Source organism: Periplaneta americana, chromosome 16 (assembly GCF_040183065.1).
Source record: "Periplaneta americana isolate PAMFEO1 chromosome 16, P.americana_PAMFEO1_priV1, whole genome shotgun sequence".
Classification (NCBI taxonomy): domain Eukaryota; kingdom Metazoa; phylum Arthropoda; class Insecta; order Blattodea; family Blattidae; genus Periplaneta; species Periplaneta americana.
This window is the reverse complement of record NC_091132.1, coordinates 81,348,229-81,368,185: the sequence shown is the minus strand read 5'-3', so window position 1 is coordinate 81,368,185 and position 19,957 is coordinate 81,348,229. Positions and strand designations below refer to the sequence as shown.

Here is a 19,957-nt window from a genome sequence, read left to right as displayed (position 1 = left end):
TTAAAAGAGTAGCGTCATTTTAAGAGAACGCAATATTATGATAATAAATTATTGAAAGAATTTCAGTTTTGTCCTTTAAATGTACAGAAATTTGATCCGAATAAATTTAACTTTTTGTTCTGTAAAGGAATTTTACAATGTTATATTTGTTCGGACCAGATTTCTGCATATTTAAAGAACAAAACTAATTTTATTTCAGTAATTTGTTACCATATTGTACTGTTCTTTTAAAATGAACGAGCATATTGGAGATTAAATCAATGGCTTTTCCGAAACACGCTATGAAATATTAAACTTTCTGAAATTAATGAATTACTTACAATTCAATATATATGCATTTTTTATATTTTAGTAGGTTATTTTACGACGCTTTATCAACATCTTAGGTTATTTAGCGTCTAAATGAGATGGAGGTGATAATGCCGATGAAATGAGTCCTGGATCCAGCACCGATAATTACCCAGCGTTTGCTCATATTTGGTTGAGGGAAAACCCCGGAAAAAAACCTCAACCAGGTAACTTGCCCCAACTGGGAATCGAACCCGGGCCACCTGGTTTCGCGGCCAGGCGCGCTAACCGTTACTCCACAGTCCACAGGTGTGAACTGTATGTATGTATGTATGTATGTATGTATGTATGTATGTATGTATGTATTGTAAGTATTCATGCATAAAATTCGAAATAATTTTGAATTGTATTCTCATAGTTATGAAACAAAAGGTATGAATTGTTTAAGATTGTTTGAACCAAAATGCAACACTGCTACAGTAGCTATTTGATCATAGTAGTAATTTAGGCCCAACAATATATAACAAATTTATATTTAAATATCCTAATCATGCCAATTCTAATAGTTCTAGTATCAAATTTAAAATTTTATGTATGGATTTGATAAAAATTGAAAAATTGTAAATTTAAATTTATATATTCTTATTGCGTAGCTTAGTAGAAATAAGACGAATTGTATTACATACATCTTAATTTCAATTCAGGAATCCACCCCTGAGCACGAGTTCTACTCTTTCAGGGGCGAGCTAAATGTTTTTTGTTTATATTATATTTTATGTTACAATTATTAGCAAAATAAATAAATAAATGTATGTATATATGAGGCCTATATATTGTGTTGTAGTTTATGATATTGACACAGTAATTGTGTATTCTGTACAAAATGTGGCCAATTATATCGAATTTTATTGCTAAAATGGATCAGCTCCATTATTTGTTTACATTTTATCCCAACTAATTTGCTAATTATAATAAATGATTGAATGATAGAATGAAACTCCTAGGTACCTAGGACATACTATGAAAAAAGAAAGAAGCTCAGTTAAAATTTGAATTTTTTAGAATGTTTTTCGTAGTTTCCACAAGTTTGTAAAAGTGAGCTACCTCATTTTTGCAGGTAGCCCTTCATTTGCTCTTAATAGGTTGAGAAAAAACTCCGGAAAAAATCTCAACCGGTTAACTTATTCCAACCAGGAGTTCAGCTCATTCAAGCATAACAAATGTCACGATTCTTTTCGCGGCACACGCTTGTCAAGATAGAGAAGTTTTCTTGCACTTAATTTTGTTGGTAAAGGCACACTCATGACATTGAAAAGAAATGTAAAGGAGCCTGTTTTTACGTGGCATGTTTTGAAATGTACTAGCAACGCACTGCTGACTATCATTAACAACTTTGTTACAGTGTCCATTTTGCCAGGCATTAAGTTACATAAAGCACGTTCTGCATTACTAGTTTTGTTGAGTACACGGTCCCAGATGGTCTCCTTACGGGGTTGTGACATGATATGTGAACACGGGTAGCGGGCACAGTACAGGTTTTAGATAGTCTTATGGGAATTAGCTGCACTGACTGCACGCCCCCTCGTATGAAATTCATCCCCTACCGCCGCCATCCCTTAATCCGATTTGAGCGAGCTTGCACTATATTCTACAGAAGGGTGAAAGGAGGCAGGAGGGAGCGGGGGGTGGTTTGCAGCCTTTGAATTGAAACACTCCACCTCCATACACCCTCTTCCAAATCCTCACCCTGTCTGTGTATATCTCCCTCCCAATCTAGCATCTTTAGCCCATGGGGATGTATGTGCTGCCGGCAGAAATCAGAGCTGAGATGAGTCAGCTACCGAGGCTACTGGCTAACCGACATGGCCATCTTGTGTGGTTTAATGCAACTCCGTGATACTTCGGTTTCGTGCCTAATGGCCCTGACCCTATCGCCGTCAACATTTCTTCTTCAAGGGTTGCACATGCCCGCAGTTTACAGCTTCCCAGAACGAAAATTTGTGAATTGTTCCAGATTCTGTAGGATGTTATGTTTTTTATTTAAAGACGCTCGCAACTGCAGAGGTTATATCATCATCGGATGTACCGGAATTTTGTCCCGCAGGAGTTCTTTCACATGCCAGTAAATCTACTGACATGAGCCTGTCGCACTTAAGCACACTTAAATGCCATCGACCTGGGCCGGGATCGAACCCGCAACCTTGGACATAGAAGGCCAGCGCTATACCAACTCGCCAACCAGGTCGACATTCTGTAGGAATATTAGATGAAATAAAGATAATTATGGGTCAGTGTTTGTGTTGCTGGTTGGTTGCTGATAGAGATGAACAACTGCCGTTCTCGCTCGCTGTGTTCGTTGCATTTGTCTTCCGAGTCTCGACTCGTCATTCTCGTGCGTTCCGAGTCTCTTCATCATTCTCGAAATAGCATTTGGTCGGCGTGGAAAGATTTTGAAACTTTGAATAACATACATCATTGAAATAAATAACATAAATGTTTAAATGAGACAAAAAGAGAAAACAGAACAGTATCTTAGTTATCAAAATGTTCTGGTTCTATTATATGATATTACCTATAACCATATAAATAGAAAAAAAAACATTCTCAAATAAATTTGCATTTCTAAGAAACATAAAACATGATATTAATATCTTTTTACTTGAGATTGCACACTTCATCTTAAACATATGAAAAGAAAATTCCTAGCCTTTTAGTAAGGGCGTAGTAATTAAATAAAGACTGGCGAACGGATTATTATACACTGAAAGGTAGAGGTTGTTTCAAATAGCCTACTTGATTGTTTATACATACATATAACAGTTACCAAAGTAGGTAAAAGTTCAGTCAGGTATAAACAACTGTGGCGTTTGAAGGCTGCGTGACTTCGGGACTTGATCAATATCGAGTCTCAGAAGACTCGGAAGTCTTTACGTCAAGGACGCGACGTAATACAACATTGTCGTGTAGGTTTTCGGCTTTGCGGGCGCTGTTAGTCTCGCTTTCTCGATAGTGTTGAATGTTATGTTTTATTTAACGACGCTCGCAACTGTAGAGGTTATATCAGCGTCGCCGGATGTGCCGGAATTTTGTCCCGCAGGAGTTCTTTTACATACCAGTAAATCTACTGACATGAGCCTGTCGCATTTAAGCACACTTAAATGCCATCGACCTGGTCCGGGATCGAACCCGCAACCTTGGGCATAGAAGGCCAGCGCTATATCAACTCGCCAACCAGGTCGACTTTCTCGATCGTTGTTCATCTCTCGTTGCTGACTTCTCTTGGTTTGGCGGATTAATAGTACAAGGTGTGCCATTCAAACCTCCCTGATTTCAGTTAATCATTGCTAACAAGGTATGCGGATTTATGAAATGAGACTGGTACCAAAAGAAGAGAAACTCAAAAAATTTGCATTTCATTTGTTTGAAGTTGATTGTTTTATCACTACGTTGCGCAATAATATGAACATTCGCAAAAGCAAAAATGGCGATTCCACAGCAACGCGGGCAAACGGTGGTGTAGTAAGTAGAGACGAAATCCGTGAATTCAACGCAACGTAATATTACAAAGTTGTCGGACGCACAATGAATTGCCTTGATGCCTGGCGAATGGATTTACTCGGGCTTCTCGGAAAACTCGCTCGAATTTCTTCCACCTTTTCTTCTGTCACGGAACGCCGAGCTCCACCAGATCGTTTTAGGACACTGCCGATCGTAAGCAACTTACTGAACCAGAGCCTAATTGATTTTGCATCAGGTGCAACTCCTTCGTACACTCGTCTGTGATAATGTGAAATAGTCAATTTCTGAACTTGATAAGTCTGTAAGACGACATTCATAACCCCGATGATGGAATGATAGACTAGGATGATCTCTAACCGAGTGGAATCTTGCCGTAGACGAGATATGTCCGCAATATTCTTATTACTCTCTCATCAAGAGGTGAGATTCATTTACACATAAATCTGTAAAACACGTCTATCTGTTTCATATCAGGCATTTATAATCATTACAACAATAAGGACTGGATTCGAAGATGCATTCCCATTTAATTGATAGCACAACAGCTTTGAGTATTGAAAAATTGGCGAAATACAATGAATAACACTGTAACTTGAAATTTTATTATAGCCTATGCTATTTGTAGAATGTATATTATTTTCGTATTTAGTTAAACTACTACCGTTACGGGTAATTAAAAATAAGAAATGGAATTTACATTTTATGCATTCAGATGCCTTTTCCCTTATAATTTCGACAAATGCCAATAATTCTGAATGAGTCTGTTTTATATTTATTCCCGAATGTCATATGAATAACATCACGTACAATCTTTTAAATATCTTCAGTATAAATATTTTTTTTTTATTTTAATTTATATTTTAAAGTTCAATTTTTAAGTTATATTATGTCAAGAATATTTTTTTATAAATAAACCATAAGTGTTATATCAACGGTTCTAGCAGATTTATTCAGAAGTATATGAAATATAGCTGCACTCAAAATTTCACTGAAATGTAAGAAGAACTGTTTAAGGTATCAAGGAAAACTTTCTAATAAACAGAAGTTACGGGTGTCATTTTGCCATAACGGTAATAATAATTTGAGCAAATCTGAAAATAGTATATTTACTTACTTACAAATGGCTTTTAAGGAACCCGAAGGTTCATTGCCGCCCTCATATAAACCCGCCATCGGTCCCTATTCTGCGCAAGATTAATCCAGTCTCTATCATCATACCCCACCTCCCTCAAATCCATTTTAATATTATCCTCCCATCTACGTCTCGGCCTCCCCAAAGGTCTTTTTCCCTCCGGCCTAGCAACTAACACTCTATATGCATTTTTTGATTCACCCATACGTGCTACATGCCCTGCCCATCTCAAACGTCTGGATTTAATGTTCCTAATTGTGTCAGGTGAAGAATACAATGCATGCAGTTCTGCGTTGTGTAACTTTCTCCATTCTCCTGTAACTTCATCCCTTTTAGCCCCAAATATTTCCTAAGAACCTTGTTCTCAAACACCCTTAATCTCGAAAATAGTATACTATTGGAGAAATAGTGTATATTGAGCATATTAGATTTGAAAGTTACACAGTGTATTGCCAAAAAAAGGAAATACTGCGTTTCACCAATTTTTCAGTAGCCTAGTATTCAAAGATGTATGTTTCCCCCCCCCCTTAAAACTTCATTTCTTAAGTTGTTTCTTAGATGAAAAGTTATTTTTAATATTTGTACGAAATTTCCGCAGTCAGTAGCTGTGATTTTCTCCCACCATTCTACTAGAATTCTGTTTAGTATAGATATATTTTGTTCTCTGAATAATACGGTGTAATTAATATTAACGGATGAATTTCTCCTGAAATCGCGAGAAAAATTTGCATCAACACCGTATCACTTTTTAAAATTTGTGTTCTATGGAAGATAGAATCCATTGCTTTAAAATTTTGTGCCGGAACTATTTCTCCATCTTCTGGGGCTTTCAAATATCTAATGATTTCCATAGAGCCCCAGATCACATATAGATTACTCATCCCTATGTTAAAATCCGTTGCAATTTGAAGAGAACAACGCCAGGATCGCCACCCGTCCGCCGTAAACGAACACGAGATGGCAGTACAGTCGCTAATGCAATTCAAATGGGAGTTATGACGTGACTCCTTATGTAACAACTAGATGGCAGCATAGTAAACCTGACAAAAGTTGTTACCGCCAAAGCCTAGTACGCAGAGCAATTTGGGTATATATGAGCTAGGATAGAGCGTAGCATAAATTATTTTTAGTGGCAAGAAATAAATTGTTCAGGCAAATAATGAAACATAGTGATTTTTTTATCAGAAACTAAGATTTCAAACCTCTCAAATTGCAGATTTAGATTTCACGGCGCTTCTTCTGACGGCCTTCACATGCCTTGTCATCGAACAACAGATGACAGCGTCTTGCCATCCTAACGGCAAACACCAGCCTCTCCTCCTCGCCCCGTTCCGTGATCACTTGATCAAATCTCCGTCCCCCTCGCGTATGTGGTACCTAAGAGGTTACGTCCAATTTCGGCTTTCCCTTCAAAATTTTCTAGAGCTCCTTCAGTGGAGCAGCGTAACCCGGAGTGAGACTAGTGGCCAACAGGCTTGGAGCTCACATATTTAGTTTTGTACAGCCCCCAACCCCTTGCAAGGACGCGTTTTGCGTACCTTTTAAATTTGTCCTCCCAAATCTCTTTCGATTTTTCGATTTTCGATTTTCGATTTTCGAGAAATACGAATAATGTAGATTGGAAGCCTAATAAGCCTAAATTATTTTTCTTAGAAAAGTATATTCAGATCTCCATCTATCCTCTGTTAGTCTCAATGGAAGTTAACTATTCACATAAAAGATGTAATTAACATGTATGTCAAAAATTTAGGGGCGCATTCATCTCATAGAGTGGATGAATAAATGGTATATGGACATTGGTCCGGAAACACTTTTTCCTGCTACATCCCTTTTTGTAAAATATTTTTTACATTGATGCGGTTCATTATGAAATAAGAATAGCATACCACATGGAAGTATGAATGTTTGACCATCATTGTTGGTGACGTTCTGGTGGGACCTCATGTTCTTTCACCCAGGCTCAACGGAAAAAAATACAGAGTTCTTAGAGTACACCTTACATGTTGCGTTACTACACCATGTGCCGGTAGCAATACGACTAAACATGTATTTTATATACGGTGGAGTTTCTGTCCATTTCGATGTCAATGCTCGTCTATTCCTAAATCAAAGGTTCCGTGACACACGGATAGGTAGAGATGGACCAATATCTTGACCCCTGCACTGTCCAGACATAAATTCACTCTGTGTTACAGTCTTAAATTCACTGCAGGAATTGATTAGTGTCCAGTTCTTTCACAATATTTACTTAATATTTATTCGTTGAAGCATATTGTTTTCGCTGTAGTTATGCACTGAACGACTAACTCCCATTATGCTGAGTGTAAACAGGGACTGCATGACGTAGACCAGTAGTCACAACCCTATGTGCACATAACTTGTTTTTTTTTTTTGGTAAGTTCCGAAACCGCCAGCTCTGGTTACTAGTATTGAAGGGACGACGACGGTGACGACGACGACGATGATGATTATGATGATGATGTCACTGGTGGCCGTCGTGGTATAAAGCTGTGATTTGTTGTCAAGTTTGTCGGATGTGATTCACTTATACAATTTCGGTCTTACTAATAAAAACTCTATATACACACGTTTAACTGTCTTATACTTATACAATGAGTAGCTCGTTTATACGTCGTGTGTAAATTTCTTACTAATAATCACTACATACGTCGTGTATAACAGTACAACTGTTACACAGCTACGTCATAGTTTTGTCATTACTTCGTTACGAAAGGTAATAGAATATCTGAGGTTCTCTATTGCATCCGGTAGAGCGCCCTAGTGTTGCATGCTAAGTATCGATAGTACAACTGGCTCTAATCGATTACCACACTACATTTTAGTCAGAGAGTACAAGCTACAGCAATATTATTCTAATAATTCTATGATCTTTGGTTTGTTCTTCTTTGGTTACAAGGCATCCATCATCATAAAATGACAGTCGATACGAACAGCTGTTAGAGGGGCGGCCATTTTTTCTCTATATATAACGCTTAAACAACGGGTTTCGTGTACATAACTACTGCAAAGCAATTCCCATTATATAGTTACAGCTTGTTTATACGTCCATAGCTTATTCACGGTTTATTAGTAATGTTTTCTGTCTCACCTCTGCATAAGTCTCGTATAAAAACTATACATGGTTTATTAGTAAGACTGTAGATCTATTTCTAAACATTGGTTTCATAATAGCCTATAATATACAATGGACCTATTTTTAAACATTGGTTTCATAATAACCTATTATAATATATTTGCAAGTACGCTCTTAGGGAGTCTTGGTAGGTTAGAGTTCTGATACTTTACCCGTACGCTCCGATGTCGTCAGAACGGTGGGGGATTTGTCACTACAACAGATAACTAAAACATTGGTTTAATCGTGCACGCTTAGCGTTGGTTTCGGAACAAGAGGAATTTACCTATTTGTAAGAGGAAAGTGGGCTTTGTAAATTATTCTTTGTTTCTTGCTTTATTCATATTTTAGTATAGTATATCTAATACTTAAAATAAAATATTATATATATTTTTTTTAATTTTAACAACTGATATTTTTGGAAATCCGGTAGAGTAGCAGGAGGGCTGATATACGCAGGCGCAGAGCCTCCCATTGCTGCCTTTCATACGCCTTCTCCCTCACACAATAACAGTTTCGGAACGCACAGATGAAGTGTCAGAACTCTACTTACTTTTTATAATAGACGAACCGCAGGTGCTCGGTAGCTTACAGAGTTCCGCAGTCGTAGGCCTCCTGAAGTATTCGGGCCAAGGATAGCCCATATACGCCGCAGTGTCCAGCCACTGGGCCGCTGGAAAGAGTGCGAAGGGACCGAATCCGGGATGCTGGCCAGGGAGGTAATGGAAGTCTGAAACAAGAGAAAATGTAGTTAAAATACAGGCGAGAGTTAAAATACGCTATTCCTACATCATGGTTAGCGATCCTACCACGTGTGTTCTATGTGGTGACTATAATAAAGCATGCTCCAATTTACCTTAGGTGGGAGCGCCCAAGTAAGTCAGAAAAACAATTGTCTGTTTTATAATTATACTAAGGAAAATGTAATTGTTTTGCTGCCTGAAGGGGAGGGGCAAAAATTCCCAAATCTTCTTAATACTTATGTTTTTTAGTAGTTCTGACATAGAGAAATGAATTTTGACAGCTACAGTAGAGCATCGTTTATCCGAAACAATTGGGGCTGGGGGGTGTTCGGATAACTGATTTTTTTGTATAACCAATCATTTACGAAAACAATTTCTACCGGTGTCATAGGAGCAGTATGAAATAAAGAAACACATATTAAACACAAAACTGCACATACAGTATATATTTTGTATCACTCGTCTTACAAAGAACACAGAGAACTGACTAGCCTAGTTTGACTAGTTCAAAATGGCCATTAAAGTAGGCCTAAAGTTTAGTAAAAGTAGTCCAATTTTTTTTTTTTTTTTTTTTTGCTTCAGAGTGAGATTTGTTTTTTTTTTTTTTTTGCAGCTAAATCTCGCAAACAGCGCTAGCGAAGGTTCTACATGGCGCGCGCGCAAATTTGAATTTCCCGACTGGAACGCTTTCAGTTAACCGATGTTTCGGTTGATCGATATTAGGATAATCTATGCTCTACTGTATATTTATTTGAAATATATGTGTATTACCTTTTCTTCTGAATTAAACAGATGCTTCAATTTACATTAAATACCAAGTAGCCATATCAACTGGATCCTAAGCATATTTATGCTCAGAATAGTAGCCTATATCACGATACAAAGTTGGGAAGTGCTTTTTACAAAATTGACGAAAAGTTTTAAAACGAGTAGAGCAAGTTTTTCAGTTTCCGAGATTTTGTAATGCACTTCACAAACGTGTATTGTACAACATTTTTTGCACGATCAGATTCTTAAAATTGAAAATACAATATATTTTGCATTGAAAATTTAGAGCAATATTATTCCAAAGCCTTCGCAAAACTGCACTGTAATGGTAACTAGTAACAATAAAAATACACTGTAATGGGTCTATTTCATTATAGTTTTATGTTATGAAGAAAGGTTTCTCTAGCAACAAGTTTCTGTGTGGGAATTCTAACTTTCAAGGCCTGACAACAATAGCTTTAAATAGTACATAAAAAATCACGATCGTGCAAAAAATAATCTTATGTTACTGGTACTTGAAATCAGCAAGCCGGAATTGCCCAAAATTATTATTAAATCCAAATCCGATCCCAATATTTTCTCATTTTTAATAATATCTTATATCTTATGACACTTATCTAGTGTAAAATAAGAAACTTAGTTCTATTTCATGAAAAAATGTGTGTTTTGATTGATAACGATAGAAAATATACCTCAAATGGAGCATTTCTTCAGAATAAGATTTTAGAATGTGAAAGATTCTTTGTGTCTTCGGATAATGTAGGCCTATATAAAGTTAGGAGTTTATGAGCTAGAAAACAGACACAATTGTGAAATAACGTTTTATCAGCTGCCTACACAGCAAATAAGTAACAATATTCCTTCCACAAAATTACTATTAGGCCTATTTACTTACAAATGCTTTTAAGGAACCCACCCTTACATAAGCCCGCCATCGATCCCTATCCTGAGCAAGATTAATCCAGTTCCTACAATCATATCCCACCACTCTCAAATCAGGTCTTCCAACTAACACTCTATATACATTTCTAGATTCGCCAAACGTGTTACAAGTCCTGCACATTTCAAACATCTGGATTTAATGTTCTTCATTATGTTAGGTGAAGAATACAATGCGTGCAGTTACAAAATTACTAATTTACTTCTTTAATAACGAATAGAAGCATTTGAAATGTGGATATGGAGACGTGTGAAGTGGACAGACAGAATAAGAAATGAAGCTGTGTTGGAAATAATGGGTGAAGAAAGAATGATGCTGAAACTGATCAGGAAGAGGAAAAGGAATTGTTGGGTCATTGGCTGAGAAGAAACTGCCTACTGAAGGATGCACTGGAATGAATGGTGAACGAGCGAAGAGTTCAGTGTAGAAGAAATCAGATGATAGACGACATTAAGATATATGGATCATATGAGGAAACAAAGAGGAAGGCACAAAATAGGAAAGCCTGGAGAAAGCTGGATTTGCAGTGAAAGATCTACCCTTGGGCAGAACATTAAGTGAATGGATGAATGAATGAATGAGTGAATGAATCCTTATGTCTTCAAGTTTCGTGCGTCTTCAGGTACATTTTATATCAATTCCCAACGATTTACAAAATTTACAAATTTCCTTCACTCAAATTTTCATGAAAAATTGTACTACAAATATTGAGTAAATACACAATTACATTGCGCTGACGTAATGCCGTTTACTTCTGCAGCAGCTCTAGCAATCATGCAAACATTCCTCCTTCAATTTGTGCATGCGCCTAGCATTTCGCACACATGCGACACAGTGTTTATCTCTTATTGATGCTTTATAGGCCTACAGACACATTAAACCGACGGTTTATGGCAGGCGGCTATCTTGCACTGTGCACTTGCTCGAGATGAAAGGCGCACCGCGAGATATCAACATAAACTATAGCGAGATGCGGCCTTTCCGCATACACAGCACAAGGTCTTAACTGGTACCTTCAAATTTAAAGTTCAATTTGAATCAGATCTTACTACAATTTGGGTTTAAAGTCTTCGTTCATGAGATCATTACTGTGCAGGCCCTTGGTACTCTGGACAGCGTGAATGACACACAACGGGTAGTTCTTACAGATACTATTAGTAGCCTACAATAACATGTTTCACATTATTTGGATTCTTCCGATGAAGTTACCCAAACTAAAGATCTCGCGGACAATGTCAGAATGCATGCTGTTTATAGCCCCTCAAGTCTAGAACAACTTCATCCCATCCACAGCATTTCATTCATTCATATTGTTCTGCTCAAAGGAAGGTCTTGCACTGTAGGCTCATCATTCTCCAATCTTTCCTATTTTCCGCCATCTTCTTAGTCTCAGCATACGATTAATGTATTTTAATTTTTTTGCTATCATCTGATATTTTCCTCTGCCTCGAACTTTCCTTCTGTTCTTCCAGTGCATGTTTCAGTAGGCAGTTTCTTCGTAGCTAGCGGCCCAGCCAATTTATTTTTCTCTTCCTGATCAGTTTCAACATTTTTCTTTCGTCACCCACTCCTTCTAGTACAGCCTAATTTCTTATTCTATCTGTCTATTTCACATGTTCCGTTCTTCTCCAAATCCATATTTCAAATGCTTTTAGTCTTTTCTATGCACTTCGTCGTTATGTCCATGTTACTGCCCCATGCAATGCCACACTCCAAACAAAGCATTTTACTAGTCCCTTCTTTAAATCTTTTTCTAGAGATCCGCACAAGAAACTCTTTTTTTTTTTTTATTAAAAACTTCCTTTGTCCTTCCTATTCACCTTTTTTACCCCAGCTAATGTTATTACTTATAGCATACTCCAAGTATTGAAGCTGTCCACTTTAATTCGATTTTTTATTCATATAAGGTATTCTATATTAACTTCCTCGTTGAGTGCAGTGATCATATTTTCGAAACCAGAATCAAGGAATAAGGTTTGATTTTTCGCAGTTTCTTTCTCTGCCTTAGGGACTGGATGGGCAACTTAAACACGTTTAGAATTTTCCGTTTCTTTTTAGAAGTTATGTTAATAGAAATAAACAACATATTATTATAATTTTTTTTTTGGTTGCCACCCAATGCCAATTCTACAGTATTTTATCATGGCGTTCAGTCCTTCCAATCCGCATTTGTGAGACTTCTCTTTTACATGGTCTCATTCATGGAAGATCTCCAAGTCCCTTTTAGCTTTACCTTTTTTGGTATTTTTTTAAAACGATTAAAATAAAAATTCGGCGAAGTTACTTGTCTGATTTCAAACGCCATACACATCAGATATACTATTTTTATTTAGTTCTGTAACATAATTCATTGACTTCCATAAATGTATTAAGTACAAAGACTATATTGCTAATTTTTTTAAGTTAAATAAATTAACACATTCTCAAAGATGAGCCAATGTATTTTATTGCAATCGTTTCGGAGAATTCTCTTTGAAATATTGTTTATTCATGATTGGAATTTGGTATTAGGCTAATTTCTAGAATAATTCCCGTAATAGAATATTTAATAGCATATCAATAAGTCTTGTTATTTGCATTCGCAAAAGAGGGAGGTAGAGAGTGTTGTGAGTTTAATAGTTATATCTGTACCTTGATATAGGCGAAATTTGATGGTTATGTAACTGCGAATATATTTCAGGATATAAGGACTTGATTCTAAAAATTGGAAACAGGAGAAATCGTTAGTCGTCCGGACTGACGAAAACCGTATTCTTCTTAGTCAGTTATAAATAATATCCAGTCAGATAGAAATCTCAAATTTTTTCTCTTTCACGTTATTGTGATGCATTAAATTAGCTTTGAGTCCTGAGTTTTTAGCGGCCAAGTTATGATACATCTTTAACATCGGTTATGTAACGTTGTCAACCAAGTTTAGTTTCTTTCAATGACAATAGTTCCCTAAAAGTTTTTATAATCTTGATAACGGTGCTATAAACACAATTTCTATATGAATAATTTCACTGGAAAAATTGTTCCAGGGCTGGGTATCGAACCCGGCACCTTTGGCTGGGCGCACTAACGCTCTACCAACTGTGCTACTCAGGAACTACACCCCGACTCAATTTTCCCCTTATATCTACATACCTCAAGTGAGTCGACAGAACTCCAGCATTGAGTGCACATTTATTGTGTGGCTTAAATTTGTGGTTTTCTGTTATCGAAACAGTAACGCGTATTATTAAAATCTGGCTTTTCAGATACAGCTTGAATAATTTCCAGGGAAAAAATTCTTCCAGGGCCGGGTATCGAACCTGGAGTCTTTGACGCCAACGCTCTAGCAACTCAGCTACCCAGGAATTATAACAGACCCCGGTTCTATATCTGAAAAGCCAGATTTGTACAATTTCTCTATTCTTTCCTGGTTTGAGCAATAGAGAATGCTAAATTCTTACTTGGCCTGAAGAGAGACTTTTCCGAATTTGGCTAGGAATTGTCCTGTGATTTTGTCTAAAGTCTTCTCATTCTGGTACAAGTTACTTTTACGGTCCCAATTGTATTGGTTGTTCTTTATGGTTGTGAAACTTGGACTCTCACTTTGAGAGAGGAACATAGGTTAAGGGTGTTTGAGAATAAGGTGCTTAGGAAAATATTTGGGGCTAAGAGGGATGAAGTTACAGGAGAATGGAGAAAGTTACACAACACAGAACTGCACGCATTGCATTCTTCACCTGACATAATTAGGAACATTAAATCCAGACGTTTGAGATGGGCAGGGCATGAAGCACGTATGGGCGAATCCAGAAATGCATATAGAGTGTTAGTTGGAAGGCCGGAGGGAAAAAGACCTTTGGAGAGGGCGAGACGTAGATGGGAAGATAATATTAAAATGGATTTGAGGGAGGTGGGATATGATGATAGAGACTAGATTAATCTTGCTCAGGATAGGGACCAATGGCGAGCTTATGTGAGGGCGGCAATGAACCTCCGGGTTCCTTAAAAGCAAGTAAGTATTGTAAATACCAGGTTGATTTTGTTTCCGAAAAAAAATCCTATTCGAACTTCAATCACTCTTAACTATCGACCGCCCTCGACGGGATTTCATCCCGAGATTTTAGGTTCGAATTGCAAGCATGATAAGTATAAAAGTATTCACAATGCCACGGGGCAAATATTATGCCGCACTTGTAGATAAGACAATATAGGACGTCACATTGACGTCAGTATGAACGGCTCGTAGATTATTTCTGGATTCCTTTCATTCAGGACAGAATACATAACTCCGCGTATACTCCATGTTAAATATACGTGTTCCACTTAAATATTTATCATTATCGGACGGATTTGAACAGGGAATCTCAGATCAATGACACACTTTCAGGATATAGTGCGGAAATATTTCTAAACATCATTCGTGAGGGAGAAATCAGTCACGGACTATTTAAACGAATGTACCTTTACTCTTTCCATTTAAAAAACCACGACTTTTCGAAGGCTGAATCCACCATAGTCTTCAGTTGAACAATATTAATGAACAGAATATTACTGACTGTTCACTTAGTCATTTATAACGAATAACCTGTTTCTCTGTAACTGTAGACCAGCGGTGACAAAAACTCGAACGGCAGTGATTACATGCGAGAGATAGTCTAAGGAGACGGAGGAGAGGTAAATGGCATGAAAACTACAACCAGTAGTGGTTCGTGCACTAACATTGAGTTCTCCATCAACCCCACGAATAAAAATCCCAAGCTTTGCTGTATCGGTAATGTCACTACTCTCATCAAGAACCAATTAAAAATATGTACAAATTTTCTTTCTTTTTATAAATATTCCTCATGAACACAATCAGAAATTTTCTGAATTCTCTTCTGGATATTTAGTCGAGAAATGCGCAGTTTTTCAAAATTAATTAACGAATTTTATTGGACAAATTATTTGAGCCACCTTGATCATTACGCTTTTATAAAACTCTTCTTCGTTAAGACTTAAGAGAACGAGCTATTTCGTTCGCCACTAGATAGCTGGCTTCCTTACATTTATTTGTGTCATCTTTCTCCATGACAGTGATTGAAGGCTGATTTCAGTTCTTGGAGTTTAATAGCTAGTTTCATTACTACACTAGCACGTAATATTCAATCAGTTTTTCTACATTATTATTATTATTATTATTATTATTATTATTATTATTATTATTATTATTATTACTACTACTACTACTACTACTGCTGCTACTACTGATAAAGCTATCAGTATTGTTGTTGTTATTATTATTATTATTATTATTATTATTATTATTATTATTAAATCAATAACTAGTAAATGGCTGATAATAATCATCACAAGATTAAAAAAATCAAGTAAAATGGAGATATGGCCTATAATTATTTTATCATTCAAGGGAAGATTTAGGCCTATATATTGAGGCATGTATATAAGAATTATGGTAACTCTTACTGGTTAATAACAATAATAATAATAATAATAATAATAATAATAATAATAATAATAATATAATAATACCTGTTATGCCTGTGTATTCACCGTAATGCCCTGTAATGCCGCTTCTATATACTACTACTAATTGAACCGTTGAGCAAAGCAACATATTAAATTTTCTCCGACAGAACAGCGAATAAATTGCTCTTCCCATTCCCTACGAAACCTTTTGTTCCTGCCCGTATAGGCAGAGGGTTTGTAGAGGAACATGGTACCGACACTGTTTGTTAGCGAGACAGAGAGTAATGTACAGGAAACTCGCCTTACCAGTATGAATGTCTTCGATTACACGATGTAATCTCGATACCCAGTTTGTTCACCGCTGTTGTAGACGAAAGTACGAGTACGTTGAACCTTTGAAAAATTGCGAGTGTTTTATGAACTTCACTAACAATGAAAAGAGACCAGACTGCTTATGTTCTAAATTGTAATTAAGAAAAAATAATATTCGTTCAGATGCCTGCTATGAATAGAAAATTATTTTGAGCGGAAGTTGTGGTAAATGTTTCGGAAGGAGCTCTCCAAGGAATTCACAACAAATTGAGGACGAGGGATTATTTCCCGGAAATTTGTACGTGCAATAACATAAAACGTTAATAAGCTAGTGGAACCTTCGCACAGACTTCGCCATATCAAAAGAGAGCTCAATTTGGTTAGTAAAAGTGAGGTAGACCCTGCATTATCTCTCACATGTAGCGTACGAGCTTTCATTCCTGAATAACCCTCATGTGGTTCGGCGTTTGTTATATCTACCTACAAGCATAATACCATATCGCTGACACTGATGGAGTCAAACAGCTTCATTCAATAAGGAAAGATTTGAAAGTTATAAAATGTTAGGCCTAATTATATCTTTATTGCTTTTGAAACCTACTGGCATTAGAACATATCAAGCAATACAGCAAATTGTAGATTTTATCCCCTATGCCACATAAGGCCATTCGAAATTATTATTATTATTATTATTATTATTATTATTATTATTATTATCATTATAATTATATCTTTATTGGTTTCGGAACGCACTGGAATTAAAACATATCAAGCAAAACAGCAATGCTGGATTTTATCCCTTATACCACATAAGACCATTCGAAATTATTATTATTATTATTATTATTATTATTATTATTATTATTATAATTATTATTACTATTATTATGTCTTCATTGGTTTCGGAACGCACTGGAATTAAAACATATCAAGCAAAACAGCAATTGTGAATTTTATCCCTTATACCACATAAGATCATTCGAAATTATTATTATTATTATTATATTATTATTATTATTATTATTATTATTATTATTATTATTATTATTATTATGTGGGAAAATAGTGGTGAGTTGGTGAGTGATGAATTTATGTTGTTTTATTCAAGTGGTGAGTCCAAAGGAAGTCATGGTATTGGTGTACTACTAGGACCTCGTGTGAAAGGCAAAATGATATTAGTGCGTTACGTAGATGACTGGATGATAATGGTGAGACTACTAGCGAAGAAGAAAGACTTGGTGCTTGTGCAAATTTACATGCCACATAGTGGATTAGCAGACGAAGAGTGGAAGAAAGCTACGACAAGATAGAAGAGATAGTTGAGAAGGAGAAGAAGGGAGCATGCGTAATCGTAATGGGCGACTTGAACGCAGTAGTAGGAGAAGGACAAGATGGAAGAACAGTTGCAAAATATGGATTGGGAAAAAGAAATGACAGAGGAGAATCTTTGGTGAATTTTTGTAAAAGAATATCAGATAAACTATTTACTGGTACAGGAAAGATTCCGAAATTGCTTAAAAAATGCAAAGACTTTACAAGGAGCGGATATTAACTCAAATCATGTTCTGCTGATGTGCTAATAATTACTCCACAGCGGTGGACTCTATAATTACATAAATAGTGGAGATCATTTTGTAATATACTTAGAATGGATGATTTAAAAAAAACTCTACTAATATTTAACTATTTAATATTGGGAATGTTTGAGACGATCATTTTCTTTTGCCGAACTGACCTCGCACACGAAGAATTATGATGATAATAATAATAGTAATAATAATAATAATAAATAATAATAAATACATACGTAGGCCTACATATACATACATACATACATACATACATACATACATACATACATACATACATACATACATACATACATACATACATACATACATACTCTGATAGATGCTCTCTCAAGTGGATAACGTGTGGAATAAGTAAGATCATCTTCTTCCATCACGCATTAGGCCACCATTAGGCAACATTTTAAAATTATTTTGCAGAACGAAAAGTTACATTTGTTTAGATGAAATTTCTGCACATTTAAAGGAAAAAAACTACAATTCTTTCAATCACTTACTATGATTACATGCTCTCTTAAATTGACGGAGTATATTGAGAATTAAATGAATGGCTTTCCCAAAACATGCTGTGAAATATCATACAAAACAATTTTTATCTCGAAAAGGAAGCAAAAACGAGCAAAATTGTTTTAAACTTTTTTGTTTTTAATATCTCAAAGAATAACCCCCCGAAAGTAAAGACATCACTTAGTGTTCAGGCTGTATATTTATTAATTTGTTTTTAATTTTTGTATAATTTGATTTCTCTTTTCTGCTACTTCATACAGAATGTAAGCATTAAAATGGATGTGTAATTGATTCATTAAAATTAGGAGTTAAGTTCATTAGCGAATTTTAACTGAGCAACGAGATGTTCGTCTGTCATACGCGAAATTCTTTTTGATTTTACAACTGATCCTGTCGTGTTTACTTGAACACTGTATAACTTTGAATGAACAAGTGATGGCTAAGAGGAAGAAGGGAAATTATGCTTTACTCCTCCATCCTGGTTGTGTGCTAAGGGGGTCACTCGCGAGTCAATAAATGCCGACCACTGGTCTATAGTGTAATATCTACTTAATCTCTCTTGGTTTATATTTTTAAAAGAGTGACTCATTAGTCCGTGTACTCTTTAATTTTATCACTAAGTTTAGAGATACACCCAGCTCATTTCATGTTTCTTCATTTGACTTCTCATTTATCGCTAAGTGAAGTGGGTAGGCATTAGACACACATACACTTCTGATTTATTAACTTATATCTGGATATTCTGCTTAGAGATTTAATTTCACTAGATTGAATACGTTTTGTGTATTATTTACCATTAGCTATTCATGACTTGCATTAGTATTTTTCGTATTTATTTATTTAACGTGGTAGAAATAAGACCATCAGGCCTTCTCTTCTCCTCCACTAGGAAACTACAACTACAATATTAAGAATACAATTAAAATTGTAACTGCAGTTAATATTAAATTTATAACTACAATAAAAATTAAAGTATTGAAAGATTACGTACTGTCTTAGAAAAAAGTTGTCGCAGCATTACTTTTACAGGGACATCATTTTATTTTTACTAACATTTCTGATATTAACCTGCCTATACCTTTGAATCAACGGTTGCTAACCCCTTCCATGACTGGAGTTCGATGGCGTAATATACAAACAAATCACTTTACTAGGTATAGGAGGGAAGAAAAGTAATTCATCCATTTACGTAAACTAGGGAATATCAAGCTTTTGAGTTTGATAATTTTCATTAGGTTTTTGTTTAATCAAAATACAGTACAGTATTAACAATGAGTGTTTTTACTCACGAACTGAGCTATCCATGCGGACGTATTCATTATGCAGTGTATATTAGAGTGTCTATAGCACATTAGCGTACACTATAGAGAATGAAGTTAAATTGAAAAATAATCATAATATGGATATTTAAACACATTTTTCAAAATGGTGGCGGTTCATTTCCATTAATGTATGTAATTCCAATTACCAGTTTCGTCCTTCGTACTAGTAGGCATAACTCATGTTGAAATAATTCTGTACCTACTCTATAAAAGAGTACCTTACATACTGTAAATTCAATCTTCACCTCTGCTCGATCCGAAAAGA

The 19,957-nt window shown here is 35.9% G+C and overlaps 1 protein-coding gene across 3 annotated transcripts in view; it reads right to left on the bottom strand.

Annotated features, from left to right (window-relative positions):
• LOC138716529 (segmentation protein Runt-like) overlaps positions 1-19,957 on the bottom strand; it is a 140,253-nt gene that overhangs the window by 10,037 nt on the left and 110,259 nt on the right. For 2 of the 3 annotated variants that reach the window (XM_069849679.1, XM_069849681.1), the window contains one exon: positions 8,626-8,802. In XM_069849679.1, coding sequence (XP_069705780.1) covers positions 8,626-8,802 — 177 coding nt within the window. The remainder of the gene's footprint in view (positions 1-8,625; positions 8,803-19,957) is intronic. The other variant, XM_069849680.1, reaches the window with a different exon arrangement.